A 15,096-nucleotide genomic window follows, 5' to 3' on the forward strand; every position below is an offset into this window, starting at 1 on the left:
CACACTGACTTAAAACGCTCATTGAAATCAAAATTGCATTTGTACAAATACAATAATTAGTATTGTTCTATATTTTTTATAATAGTAGTCATATTTCAAACGGTTACATTTCGAGCACATATAAACACATCTTATTAAAATTTAAAAGTGACTAAATTACTATGATTTTAAAATCTTGAAGTCTTGATCCCCTGATCCAATGACCGTTTTACCCTATCCAATATTATTATCTTTTGTTTTATCTTTTACTCAATTTACAACTTTTATTTACTAATGTAAAACTAAAAGAGTCCCATCTCTCCCTACCCCTACCCCCAACCCCTCTAGCCTTATGACTCTTCTCCTTCTCAGGCAAGACTGTCGTCTCCTTCCATATCCCTTTTCCTTTCTTCTTCTACAAATAAAAACAAGTATCATGTGGTGTGTGTGTAGTGAACGTCAAAGACAAAGAAAAGAAGCTTAACACATGCATGCATGCATGTTCGTATTCAGCTGCATCAAAACCAAGAAAAAAAAAGTTAAATACATTGTCGCCGTCAGCAAAAAAAAAAACCCAGTCTGCTTCTCTCTCCTCTCCTCGCCAATGAGAGAGAGAGAGAGAACTTGATGAGAGAGAAACAGCTGGGTGTAGTCGACTCCACTACAAGTAAACCTGTTTTAGCTCCAAAATCCATGACACACATTCGACAAGCAGCTCAAACTTTTGGTGTACGCCGATGTTCAAGAAGACTTCCATCTTCTTCATGAAAACAGTGACTTCCTCTTTGAGACAAAAGGAGCCCGCACACCCACAATATTCTGCCAGGTGTGCAGCTTTGATTTGCTTGCATTTTAAACAGACCAAATCTTGAAGATGATAAAGTCTCTCTCTCTGGCGAACTATCTGAAGAAGAGCATTTTCCATGACTTCACGGTTGTAGGGTTGACCACACTGTGGGACCCCACATCTCCATTCTTGAGTTAGCAAGCCTCTGTCACGACACAAGTCTAGGTCTCTACAGTCGTTGCAGTAGCTGTAAACATTATTATATTTGTGGGCCCATGTCAGAAATATGATTAGAGTTTAGAAATTTTGTATTTTTATTTTTACCTGCAAATGACATTTGGCAAGGTGAAGGAAAAGGAACAGTCTTGAAACTGTGCCTCTGGAGCAAACTCCCTTACACGTACATACTTCAACAGATTCTTCCTCATTATCTGCATTTTATTTCAAAAACAAAAAAATCAAAATCAAAATCAAAATAGCAAATCAAAAAACATAAAAAGAATTAGTTATTACCAGAATATCATGTTGCACATTCTGGTCAAGGACAAGAACAGCACAGACATGCTTAATAAACTCAAGTGCAGGATCTCCTTTATAAACATTGTCTTCATCTTCCTTAGATTTGCCTTTCCCTTTCGTGTGAAGAACAAGATCACGAACTATTTTCAATAGTTTATCCGTGAAGTAAGATCTAATCTGTAAACAGAAATAACATGATTTCACAACTTAATCAAAACTAAATGTTTCTAAATAAATAATTGATTATAATTTTTAATTCCAACCTGGTCCCTAAGATGCTCAGTGACACATGACTCAAATGATTCAGCAGCTGCAGCTGTGATGGATGGAGTGCATGAGTCATCATCATTTCTTGAAGTTGCTCTTTTCATAGCTTCATCTTGTGTAAACTTCCATGGGAGGTGCATGAACTCAGTGACTATTAAAATGAAATGATCCTGTAGAATCTAACTGGTATCAGATGACAGTTATAGCAAATGGAAGGGGTAAAATTGTAAATTTGATGCTTCATGTTGACACAGGTTATGTACCTGAGTCTCCTTGGGGAGCTTTTCTGCTATATTCCAGCTGGAGACTAACTCCACTTGAGGATCACTATTTTTCGCATCTAATTTAGCCTGAATTCCACCATAGTTATACTGTCATAAAAAAAGCATCAGAGGCAAACCTTGGTTAAAATAATAACTATAAACAGATATGAAAATAATAATATGAGATAAAGACATGATAAACAGTCTAAATAAATACGAATTAACTTACTTGATCCATGAAGAGAAATGAGTGCCAAAACTGCATGGGTTCAAGCTCAATCCACTCAAATAAGTCTCTAAAAACAAGAAACTTAGAAATTAGAGAAGATACAAATTACTCAAACCACTTACACTAAACTTGGAATTTTTTTTAGATAATTAGAGATCTGCTTTTAGAGTTTGGAATAAACTATGATAGCAAGACTAACCTTGTTTGTAGAGCTTTGAGTAAACTATCACAGTAAGCTTGGGCTGCAGATAAGTCTGACTTTCCAGTGTCAAGTATGACTTTTGAGAAATTAGCAAAAATAATATTGGCGCCCAATTTTCTAAATTCATATAGCAGTAGTGCAAACACCTTTTGCATCACCTGTATGAATATTAAATATTAATTAACACCCTTGTCAAATATAGAATATTTTGTTTCAGACTAATTAGGTAAATAATTTAATTACCTTGTGAAGCATTCGATGAATAGCTGGATCATGGAGTTTTGACCTTGGACTAGGATTGTAAATCAAAAAATAAAGTCAAAATACAAAATACAAGCATTTAAAAAAATAATAAAAAAGTACCTGCAGAGCCATCTGTATAAATGTTGCAACATCGCATCAGCAAATATATTTCCTGATGAAACAGCATCAGCAAGGCATCTTTGAATCAATTGTTTGAGGACACGAAATGCAGATGAACATGAAGTGGCCTCATCTAACCCTAATTGTTCATTGGGAAGATGTGATCCAGAGGTCAAATCATGGTCAAACCCAAATAAGGTACCTCCCTCCATTTCATTTATTTGGTTGCTTTTTAACAGAGCATTTACAGCCAGGTGATGAATCTGTATCCATTAGAAATATGAATTACAACATTTGGAGTTTAGTAGTTTAAATTAAGGGTGAAAAACAGGAAATTGCATACCTTTAGCTCAACTGTGACTTTCCGATAAGCACCAGGGTAAGTCAGAACAGGTTGAATAACCTGTTTTTAGAAAATAAGTTAATTAGATCATTAAAAACCATAACAAAAAATTGGAACATCAAGTAAATCCAGTTAATAGTTTATGTAATTCTTGATACAGACCTCATCGGTGAAACAAGTTTCTTCTTCATAATCCCCTCCAAGATCTGGAATTCCATTATCCGATACCCAAAGTATCTGCATATGTTACAAACAAAATGTAAGCACTAAACAGGTTGTTATTATCAGTAAAAAAACATGCATTTCTATTACAGATAAAGAAATGAAAGTGAATTGCTATTATAGTAGATTGTCTAAATTGGTAATATATAATAGTGAACCAAAGACAGACCTGTTGGTGATCGTGTAATGCTCTTGCAAAGAAGATATCTGCGGTGTGTATAAGCCAATCCAGTTCAAAGTTGCCTAATGGAATCTGTTGAGATTGAACAATTATATAAACTTATAAATGAGAAAAAAGGAAATGAAAATTAGATCTAGAAATAAATCAGATATATTAACATAAATAATGTTACATGGGAATATCTGGAAAGAGAGATTCTTTCATTCAACCAGCGAGGTGATGCAGCACAACGCTGCATCCCAATTTTTGCAGCAAAAGATTGCCAGGCAAGAGTTGGATAGTGAGAATCACGAGCATTTGAAGGAATAGAAACACATGGAAAATCATCTAAAGCTCTTATACTCAATTTCATTAACTTAACATCTGGGCATTCGATTACACCAATTGCAGGTCCATGAACCTCATCTCTGTAAAAAAAGTTAAAAGTTTATGTTACTCTTTCTTTATTTATGTTTAGTATAATTTTTATAATCTCAAAAGACGATGTAATACCTAAATTCACTTATTGTTCTTTGTAACAACTTTTCAGCGTCTTTGGGGCTTCCAACATATTCCACCTGAATTGGAATTGTTCCATATGGGTCATTTAAGAATAAAAATTACTTCAAGAAAAAAAAAACATTTTTACATTTTTGTATATTAACAAAGTCAAACCCCACCTTAAAGCTGGAAGCATCTCTAGACATGGAAGATTTGACTGATAAAGCTTGGCAAGCTTCACGAAACTGTTTCTCTAAAGTATATGGCGATAAATCTTTATTCTGAAAAGGGTTCACCAATACCACATGGATGGTTGAAGATGAAGGAAAATATACAAGATAAATTCCCTTTACTTCAGATATGCTGAAATTTTAAAAAGAAAATACAAACATGTTTTTTAGTTTTTACGCTTTTGTATAGTAACTGGAAGAAGAATGCAACTTACCTATGATATAAATAGAAGAAAGGAATAGATGATTCCAAGTATGAGCATTCTGTAGTGGTTTTCATATGCAACTCACTCAGATTCCAACCTTCTTTCACATTTCGTTTTTTAGCTGATTTATCCACTTCGCAAACACATCCGATTTGGAGAATTAAACTGAAATCCAGACCGATTTTTGTTTCGTAAATTCCCTGAAAAAGTATATCCGATAGATTCAGCTTGAAATGTAATTAAATAATGCGATAAAAGAAACATTTTTTTATGAATCTCTAAAAATAAACTGACCTCCACTTCAGGATCTGCTAGGTGAGCAGCAAGTTTCCTGCTTTCTCCCCTAAACTGATCTTCATCAACAATGATCTAAAAAATGTATTTATGGTTTAGAATTTAGACTAGTAAACTAATTCTATAAAAAAAAAAATTGTTTCTAAATGTAATTACAATGGAGCTACCTCAATGAGGTTATGAGAATGGTGTCCATGAGGGAGAATTTTGTTGACACGTCTTCCAGGAAAGTCATCAGTTACAGGAGCTTTAGAATTAAGGTAAAAAACTCTTGGAACTTTTATAGGGATCTTATGCATCATTCCATCCACAACAACCCAACCAAAAAACTGTCCAAGTTCAGAACTTGTAACAAGTTGAATTATCTGGTAAAAAAGACATGAGTTGAGGGGTATAATAGTCAAAATGCATAAGAATAACTGAATAAGATATACATTACCTGCCAGTGGCTACGTGTAAGGGCTAGTTCGTGTCTTTCAAAGTACGAATTTACCCCTGTTCTACCCTGAGCTTGTCTTTTATCTGACACGCCACTATGGATCTCAGCAACTCCATTCCTTTGGGTATTTTTGTCCAAATTGTCTAACTTCTGTTTCTTTCTTTTTTCACGAACTTGTTTCCACTTTCTTTTTCTTTGATCAAGCCATCCTGGATAATCCAGATGTCTGTTTATATTATCCTCCAAATCTGGATTCATGCTTTGACCATGGTCCACTTTTTCCTTGGAAGAACTTGTTTTACCATTAGTTTCATAAGAACAAACAATAGATCTAGGGGTATAATTGGAAGATTTTCTATTGCTTCCGAAATCTTCCACATCCACAACTTTATGTTCGTGTACATGATCTTTTCCATTTGCATCATTTACTTTTTTAAAAGGTAATTTTGTTTGCCTCATTTTGTCATCTCTCTCAGAAATCTTCTTGTGCAACCATGGAGGATGAGCTACTCTTGGAACAGGATTTGAAACCTGAAATAAATTATTATATTCCACTGTGAATAGAAAACTATAAAAGTATTTCGCTATTGGTATCTATTTGTAGAGAATAAAAATCTAGAAAAAGGGATCATAAAAAACATTGCACCTTCTGCAATGCTGCAGGAATTGTAATGATTTTTTGAATAGCAAATCTGAGACGTTTTTTGTAATATTCCCAGTCAATAATGGATCGAATGCCACTATCTGATGAGGTCTTGCACCATTTTTTCACATAGAACTTCATAATTTCTGCAAACAAGCATGTAATACTTGTTTGTAACTTTGTATATTTTACAAATTTTTTCAGGTTTTATAAGAATAAATGTCTAGAGTTTCACCTGGATCAGCTTCAAATATTGCAACAGGAACTGCTCGTTCACTCACGTCTTTCCCCTGTTTAATATTATATCAGTAGTGGATTTTTAAAGCAATATAATAATAAGAAAAGAAAATCAACTTTACACAATGCTAAAACCTCTAAACATTATTTATGAAATAAACTTTAACCATGAATACACAAATGAAGATACTTAAAGGTAAGTTTTTGAAAGATAAAATTACACAATTACCCTTGGTTCACATGCAACGACATATTGACAAAGAAGTCCTTTGTCTTTAACCATGGTATCACCAAGAAAATCAGCCAAACGTTTTGCTGTTGTTACAGCACATGATTTCTGCATTCCATAGTCTGCTAAAGACTTGCTCATTGTGCTTGATTCTGATATGTAATCAAGCAATTCACTATCTGCAATATCATTCCCTTGATTCTGAAAATATTTGCTAATCAGTCACAATATCCAAAAAAAACATATTCTTGTTTTCTTTTTTTGGTTAACAAACAAAAATGAAAGAGATAACAAAACTGTAGTAGAAAATTTAATACAAAAGAGATTAAGGAAACATTAAAAATGGAAAAAAAAAATGAAGTTTGGCTTACAATTTACATACATCAAGAAGATCAAGCCAGCGATTTGCAACAGAAGCAACTACTGAATAACATTCCTCTAAAGTTGACCCATGAAGAAATTTGTCAAATAGCTCAGCCTGAAAACAGATATACATCAACATCAACATCAACATGTATAAGAAAAATACATAAAAGTAAATGGTCAAAGATAATTGAAAAAAAAAAATGAAGTCAAACAGGTTTATTAAAGAAAGAGAGTGTACTTGGAAAACTTTAATGAGCTTTAGTTCACCCCTTCTCTTTATCTCAAAACCTTTAAGTTCAGCAAGGGTACCATCGTCATTAAAAACAGCATACCTTTTTTTAATCAATTTATCCTCTTCTTTAGAAGCAGGAAGAATCATTGCCTACATTCACAATAAATATAATGATTAATAACTAATAACTGTCAAATATGAGGTCAATTTTTGGGATTTAACTAATTACCTTATATGGTCCATCCACTTCAAATTCAATTGAACATTCACTGTGTGTTGTGTATGTTCTGTTGATAGGATCTTTGAGAGTCTAATGAAAAAATAGAAAATAAGATGTTTGTAGTTTGTACAATATATATTTCTAATAAGCTATACAAAATATAAAAAGAGGATTTATATTTTATCTAACCTGGTATTGGTCATTTGTGTTGTTTCTTGCCACATCAACATTGAGCATAACACACGGATATGAGATTGTAAACTTCTTCTTTGAGTCTCTGTGATCAAATTTTCATAAAAGGGCATAACTGTCAACATCAAATCATAATGATCATTTGCCAAAAGAATAACTAAGCAGGAAAAAAAGGATACCTAAATTTGAAGATAAAGTTTTCCGGAAATGACCCTGGCAAAGCACACCATATACCATCTGTGTCTAATTCTAGAGGTTTTCCAATTTTTTCAACAAGTTTATTGGCCTTTTTGATTATTTTTGCTCCAGTATATGTAACAACTCCAGCCATTTCCATTGAATACCATCTTGCACCTCTGTAACAATATCATTTTATTTTTGGGTAAATGGCACAAAAAACACTCTTTTTACACAAAAATTCGATTTTGACACCGTGTTTTTTTTGTGTCAATTTTGACACTGTGTTTTCCAATTTGTTACAATTCTGACCACTTGACCGGTTAAGCAGGTTGCATGCTGACGTGTCAGTTTTGATGATGTGGCATGCTGACGTGTCAAAATTGAATTTTTTTTTTCTCACAAAAAACACTAAGTTTTCATTTTTTTTTCGATTTTGACACTAAGTTTAATTTTTTCTTTCAACTTTGACACTATATTTTTTTGTTCCAAATCGAAAATCATTTTTTCCAATTTTGTTCAATGTTGACAATTTTCTATTTGAAACCGTACAAATATTTTTTTAATACATTTAAACCGTATAAATATGTTTGTTTTTCATTTAAAAACCATAGTTTTGTATAAATATATTTTTTTTCACTCAAACCATATTTTATGTATAAATATGTATTAGTTATATAAAAATTGTATTTTATATTAAATATACAACTTTAAAATGTGTTTGGAGGTTTGGAGGCGTGTAATCGATCAAAACTCGGATATCAAGTTTGCAACCCGTCAAATTTTTACATCTTATTAGAAGATTATGGTTAGTTTGATTCTCATGATATAACTAATGCTTTGAATGTAAGAAAAAAAACATCTTGTATTTAAATAAAAATGTGGTTTTTAAACGAAAAAAATATGTTTATACGGTTTAAAATGTAATAAAAAAATATATATTTATACGGTTTCAAATGGAAAATAGACAAAATTGAACAAAATTTGATAAATGATGTTCGATTGGAACAAAAAAAACATAGTGTCAAAATTGAAATAAAAAATTAAACTTAGTGTCAAAATCGAAAAAAAGTGAAAACTTAGTGTTTTTTGTAGAAAAAATAAATAAATTTTGACACGTCAGCATATGATGTCAACATGTCACGTCATCAAAACTGACACATCATCATGCCACGTCAGCATGTAACCTGGTTAACCGGTCAAGTGGTCAGAATTGTAACAAATTGGAAAAGACAGTGTCATAATTGACACAAAAAAAAACACGGTGTCAAAATCGAATTTCTGTGTAAAAAGAGTGTTTTTTGTGTCATTTACCCTTTATTTTTATATTAAATAACAAAATACAAAATCTATGTGTATAAGATGAAATGAAACTTAGTGTAAAAAACATACTTGCGCATGACATATCCATAGAAGGAATTCAAAATACATTTATGGGCCAGCTGTAGTGAATCATAAAGAACCACCATATCTTGTGCTTCCTGAATCTTAATAGGATTTCCATTAGCTTTTGCTTCTGACAACTTCCCTTTCCATTCTTTATTCAGCCCTTTGTATTCATATCTTCTATCACGAAAACTATAAAGCACAAAAATAACATGTTATAAAAACAAATACAGACAATTATATTATCAGTCTAATTTGCAAAATTGGTTAAATGCTTGCCTTCTGACAGTATCAACATAAAATGCATTTTCACGCATGCAAATCCCTGCGTTTCTTCTTTCAGTAACTGGCTTATCAAGCACCCGTTTATACGCCTGTAACATTACAATATGTTATTATAAATGCTGACATGTCATGTCATGTCATGTCACATAAAATTTAAAGTTTATAATATGGAAAATTATATATACCTTTTGGCAGTATTTCTTTAAACGATCTTTCAGCTTCAGTTGTTGGTCCACTTTAGGTAGCTCAAGGAACGACTTTGATTTGAATCCATCAACAGCAACAACCTCAGATTCAATTTGCCTCTTCAAATGATAGTAATCACTAATACCCAAATTTTAAAATCAATAAAGAGCTGTTGGTAAATTATGTTACAATAGAGGGGTAAATCCGTAAATAAGGTACCTTCTCTTTGCTGTGTATGTCTCCCCACGCCATTTCCATTCAAGTTTCCTAAGACAAGTTTTCCCAGGGCGATTGAAATCACATGCGGTGCACACTTCCTCTGTAACTATTGATGGTGGCTGACATGGCAGGTTGTTATTATTTAAAAAAAAAAATGAAGTATGGGTAAGAAAATTATCTGTTTTTTTAATTTCTAAAAAAATGGTTAACATGCAATATACCTGAAGTCTGTTTGTTAATATAATGTTGGGATACATTGCAGCAACATCTAGATGATAAATAAGGGGGCATTCTTCTCGTATAGGTTTATCTCTTAATGATATAAGCTGCACAAATAAATACTTACAATGAATGTTCCCATAGAGACTTTGATTGACCAATAAAATACAAAAGAAATTGTCAATTAACTATCAACACAACCTTTTCCATAATAGCATCCTTTACTTCTTCGTAATTTGAGACAGTTTCAATGTCCATTTTACCCTCCACTGTAATAGCATATTGAAGATCCCGATCTAGGTTTTCGATAAGTTGCTGTGGAAAAAAGATATACATTTTAATTTTTTTAGTTGTCAACCAAAGTGATTAATAACTGTAAAAAAAATAAAAATACAACAAATGAGTTGTAAATTACAGTGAAAGCAGATGGATCAAGTTTGAAAGAAGTTGGAAGGTCTGATCTGAAAACACCAGTTTCCAAACACTCCACATGGCCACCAATGTATGTCTCACTCTCTAAAAGGCGCCCATTATGAAACTTTTCTGCTTCAGATTGGTGCTTGTTTGGACATACAACATTTGCCACGTATGCCTGCATGTACATTAACACCAAAATTATGTATAAAAAAAGTGTTCTTTGATGTATAGAGCTCATATAAGGTGATATTTACCCTTATATGTAATATGTCTAAAAACCACATACCTCAACCATGAGAAGCATTTCACAGAGGGTCCCACTTCCTTTACGCAAGACTTCATCAGGAGGCATTGGTATTATAGTTGCAAGGGAGAAAATGAAGGGGTGAACATATGTCATATACAAGTAGTAAGTTGACACAGCATCAGATACTGAATATGAAGCCATCATCTGAAATAAACCAAGTTTTTATTTTTCCAAAAATGGAACATATAAGAAATTGTTCTAGAAAACTTAAAATGTACAATAAAATAAGATTATTTCTACAAATGTATACCTGTGGTTTTTCCATTGCAAAACGAACCATATCTTCAGGATTTACTTCCAACGGATCATAGCCCAATTTGGCTTTAGTGACAGCCTGAAATCATAGTAGAGGATAAATTCAGTTGTAAATTTGAGCAATATTTGAATATTGAAATGAATTATAATAACGATAATAATAATTACCTTCAAACCATGGCTTCCTTGAGGTAGATAACTATCACGTTTGACCCATGCAAAACAATCCAGATGACATGCAAATTTAGCGCGACATTCACCTTGCACTGTGTCACATTGAAACCCTAGCTCCTTCACCCCCCAAAAAAATTGAGCAATAAATAATAATAACAATCATTATTCTAGTATATTATAACGTAAAAATTTAACATTGGCATACATCCTTCATTATCAAGCCATGATGAGCTGCCCTTCTTTCCATGAATGGCCAATCAAACATGTCACCATTGTATGTGACATAAATACCAGGTTTCACCTCTTTCATATGAGCAAACCATAATTTGATAAGTTCTTCCTGTAAAAAGAAATTAAATTGTTGAATCAAAGCATGCATATTAGTTACCATATAAATAAATTTTGAAGGGATATTAAGAAATCACACCTCATTCTTCACGTTTGTCACTTTAAAGTATCCTTCAAATTCAGCTTTTGGAGTATATTCCAAATCTTCTACATCTTCACCAACACACTGAAAATAATTGCAAAAGAAACCAACTAAGACCAACTTAAACTAAGTCAAATTGCAATGATCATACTTATTTGAATTTAAAGATAATGATGCATTTAATGTATCTACCTCTCTGTTAATAATAAGATATCCTCGCCCATCAACCATGTATGAGATCATCATAACTGAATCATACTCAGCATCTGGAAACTTTAGTGGAAGCTTTGTGGTCTCTATGTCAAATGCACAAACATGAACTTCAGCACGCTGCAGAAGATCATGCCTCCTTTCTAACTTAACTCCATCACTCGACACACTAACATCATACCACAATCCACATCTTACATCTGAAAATTATGATTGGAGTAAAATAAAGTGAGAAATATACATTTTAATAAGTGAAATGATATACAAGAACTTTATTAAAAAAACAAATTATCACCTTTATCAATGGCAAAACGGATATGGTAAGGAACATCATACTCCCGTAGATCGGAAATACAATATACAAAATCTTGGATTTGCTCTTTTCTGTGAAGTCAAGAACAGAAATCAGGTTAAAGGTTTTGAAATTGCTACAAGCTCCTTTCTAAAGAAGTACTTATAAAAACTTTCAAGATTCAATCAGGAAATGCATACTGTTTGCCTGCTATTATGGACTCATATGCCTCTGAAGCATTAGACTTTTTTTGATTTCTTTCAACCACGTGCATCAGGTCACGCTTTACTTCCATCAATTGTTGTACAGTGTCAAATGATATCTTTAAGTAAGTTTTCCTCAATCCAGAAAGATGGTTTTTCTGTAAGTAGCATCGAAGAAATCATTGGTATAGCTTTTGCAATATGATTATAGTTTGACATGTTAAACCTGATCATTTGTAAAGCATAATATAATGGCTTACAAGATCAAGGTCCTCCTTCTCCACTATTTGGATATCAGCAATTTTCCCTTCATATCTTCTTCTTAAATATGCATCAACATCCCTTTCCATCTTATCCTATAAGTTTAGAATACTCAAATTAAATGGTGTAACAACATGGCTGGCTTAGTGATCTACTAGAATCATTTCCATATAGGCATACCTTCGAAGCAGCATAAAAATAAGGTCTGAACTTGTCTTTGGCTTTAAAAGTCGAACCATCCTGTTATCCAAATCAAGTGGAGATTAGATATCACTTCGATGAGACAAGGGTTAAAATCAATTATAGAAAAATCACCTGACAAACGAAATAAAGATCGACACAGCTATACACTTTGTGAGTGTATTGGTCCTCCCACGATGACTACAGAAAAATGAAATCGAGTCAATGAGTTCCAACCATGCTTCAATTCGAAAACTGGTTTCATGGAAACAGAACTGTATGAACTTACGGAAGCAAATGTGAGTAGCCAGCCGAGGCGTTTTTCTCCTTCAGTGAATAGATCAAAGCCGAGCTTGGTCTCAAGCATTTCTTCGGCTGAGAGAATAAGTTTCTGTTTCTTGGAAATCATTATGTCTTTGCGATCTACTCTTCTTCTTCGGTTATCGCCGACCATTTTTGGAAAAATGTAACAGAGATCTGGATTGATGACGCCGGGGATAGATGACAAGAACCCTTGGTAAAGGGGGATTTGGGCCGGGGGTTAGAAAATCCCGGGAGAATCGGAGAAGGGGATACGTATGTTTTCCCGCTATTTTGTCAAATACATTATGAAGTTGCATTTTTTAAATTTAAACTTGTAGCGTGTTATATACTTTTTAGATAAATTTACACAAATAGTCCATGTGATTTATGGTTTCAATTTTTTGGGTAAATTACACCAATCATCCCTCGTGGATATGTCAGAAAGCGTGTTTAGTCCCTATTATCAAAATTTAACTCGGACCGTCCCTCGAGTTGTTTTTTCTTGCACGCTTAGTCCCTCCGTATATAAAAAGACCATTTTGCCCTTATTTATTTATTTTTTGATTTTTTTTTCTATTTATTTGTTGTTTATTAATTATTTATTAATTTGTTTATTATAAAAAATAAAGAAATACTCTTACAACTCTTTCTCTTCTCTATTACTCTTTTAGGAACCTCCCAGTAACCAACATTCATCGCCATTGGGAACCACCGTTCACCGCCATTGGAGACCACCATCCAACGTCGATTACCACCGGTTCTCTCCATATCTTTCTCTCTGACCTTTCTCACTCGTCATTATCCCCTCTCAAAACCTCTGGTACCTTCACCTATGACCGACAATACCTCCTGAACAACCATCATTTGACTACCACTAAAAAACACCATTCACCACCACCTAACAAAACCAAAACAAACCTGTGATCAACACCAAAAAGACAATGGAGCTCAATCTGAGACCCTAGGCTGTTTTTGAAAACCTAAGCGGCGTTTGTTCGAAACTTAGGCAATAGGGATCTGGAGAGACGAAGATGTTCCTGAGACGGTGAAGGTTCAAAACAACTCACCTCTGAGACAAACGGTGTACATCACACTTCCAGATTTGTGAGCTTTGACGAACTACCATCTCCGTCTCCAGATTTCAGCTCCAGTGAACCACTGATAAACCCCAATCTAGCACCACCATTTTCGAAATGATGGCTAACAAACCCGATTCTATGAACGTTCATCGGCAGATCTTAGTGATTCATAGACGTTTTTCCACAGATAAACTATCTGATTATCACCGTAAATTGGTTCTACAGAGGCAACAATTAAAAGGTTTAACTGATAATGTTAATCCGTTCATTTTTTTATTGTTGATTGCGATGATATCAAGGTTTACATAGAGTCGATTAGGATTAGGTTGATGTATTATAACGATTTAAGGAGGAATCTGATGAAGGATGATGTTCCTAGGGTTCTTGGTATCTTGAAGGTAAAAGAAGTAGTGGAATGTAATGGAGCTGAGAGAGAAAAAAGAAATAAGAGTAAATTAAAAGTGAATTATAATTAACAAGGGATTGGAATTACTTTTTTTTATTTTTTATTTCTTTTAAATACAAAATCAATTATAATTAAAATAAAAATAAGACAAAAGGGCATAATAGTCATTTTATGTCGCATAAGGGATGAAACGTGCAAATTAAAACTAACGAGGGATGAAACGTGCAAGTTTTAACCAAACGAGGGACGGTCCGAGTTAAATTTTAAAAATAAGGACTAAACACGCTTTTTGGCATGTGCACGAGGGAGATTGGTGTAATTTACTCCAATTTTTTTGTGATCGATCATAATGACATTCTACCTTTTTTAAGTTATTTTGTCTTTTTCTTAACTAACTAAAGAAAGAAAAACATAAAGGACCCCACCACCCCTCCCCTTTGCCCCCTCGTCTTCTTCCCAACAGACCTCAACATCTACTCTCTCCCCTATAAAAATACAAATTGAACCCCTATTTCTTTCTAAAGCTCATCATAAAACACCAAGGCAATCGATACGCATGCATTTGTTGGTGATAATGACATTAAAAGCAATCGGTTTACTTTCCGGTATGTATTTTCCATCTTTTCAATTACCTAAGCAATTCATCAATTATAATGACAATGTTCCACTATGTTCTATCTTTTTTGTTTCTTAAGTGACATTATACACTATTTTTTAAAAGCATATATCTCTTATGTACTATAAACTCATGAAAACCCAATAGCCAATGAAAAACTCATATTGTGAAGCATAAACCCAATAGTTAATGAAAAACTCATATTTAATAGACGAGTCACTTACTCACCATTTCATGTGATCTCTCCATAATAGAGGATGATTATGCAATGCTTTAATGTCGACTTAAACTCTTTAATTACATGTTTGGTGAAGATTTCAATATCATTTTGGGCATTAAAGTTTTAACACGTGTGAGATTTAACAAAT

The 15,096-nt window shown here is 33.3% G+C and overlaps 1 protein-coding gene across 1 annotated transcript; it reads right to left on the bottom strand.

Moving 5' to 3' along the window:
• Positions 1–456: 456 nt before the first annotated feature.
• LOC111896626 (DNA polymerase epsilon catalytic subunit A) lies at positions 457–12,905 on the bottom strand. Its single transcript, XM_052764632.1, has 46 exons — positions 12,614–12,905; positions 12,460–12,525; positions 12,325–12,384; positions 12,144–12,239; positions 11,881–12,041; positions 11,684–11,772; positions 11,371–11,588; positions 11,176–11,262; positions 10,954–11,088; positions 10,743–10,865; positions 10,570–10,653; positions 10,299–10,463; positions 10,011–10,187; positions 9,797–9,910; positions 9,598–9,702; positions 9,377–9,495; positions 9,157–9,295; positions 8,966–9,060; positions 8,693–8,878; positions 7,303–7,479; positions 7,121–7,208; positions 6,941–7,021; positions 6,718–6,861; positions 6,496–6,591; positions 6,114–6,314; positions 5,883–5,937; positions 5,651–5,793; positions 5,005–5,535; positions 4,733–4,930; positions 4,566–4,640; positions 4,281–4,471; positions 4,015–4,198; positions 3,848–3,912; positions 3,528–3,762; positions 3,344–3,427; positions 3,115–3,189; positions 2,953–3,012; positions 2,610–2,872; positions 2,490–2,538; positions 2,244–2,404; positions 2,045–2,111; positions 1,816–1,923; positions 1,549–1,722; positions 1,280–1,462; positions 1,091–1,197; positions 457–1,013 (listed from the first exon to the last, which is right to left on the bottom strand). The coding sequence occupies exons 1-46, from the start codon at positions 12,776–12,778 to the stop codon at positions 641–643; spliced, it is 6,552 nt and encodes a 2,183-aa protein (XP_052620592.1). The 5' UTR covers positions 12,779–12,905; the 3' UTR covers positions 457–640.
• Between the last annotated feature and the right edge of the window lie 2,191 nt (positions 12,906–15,096).

The sequence above is a fragment of the Lactuca sativa genome, chromosome 6 (assembly GCF_002870075.4).
Source record: "Lactuca sativa cultivar Salinas chromosome 6, Lsat_Salinas_v11, whole genome shotgun sequence".
Lineage (NCBI taxonomy): Eukaryota > Viridiplantae > Streptophyta > Magnoliopsida > Asterales > Asteraceae > Lactuca > Lactuca sativa.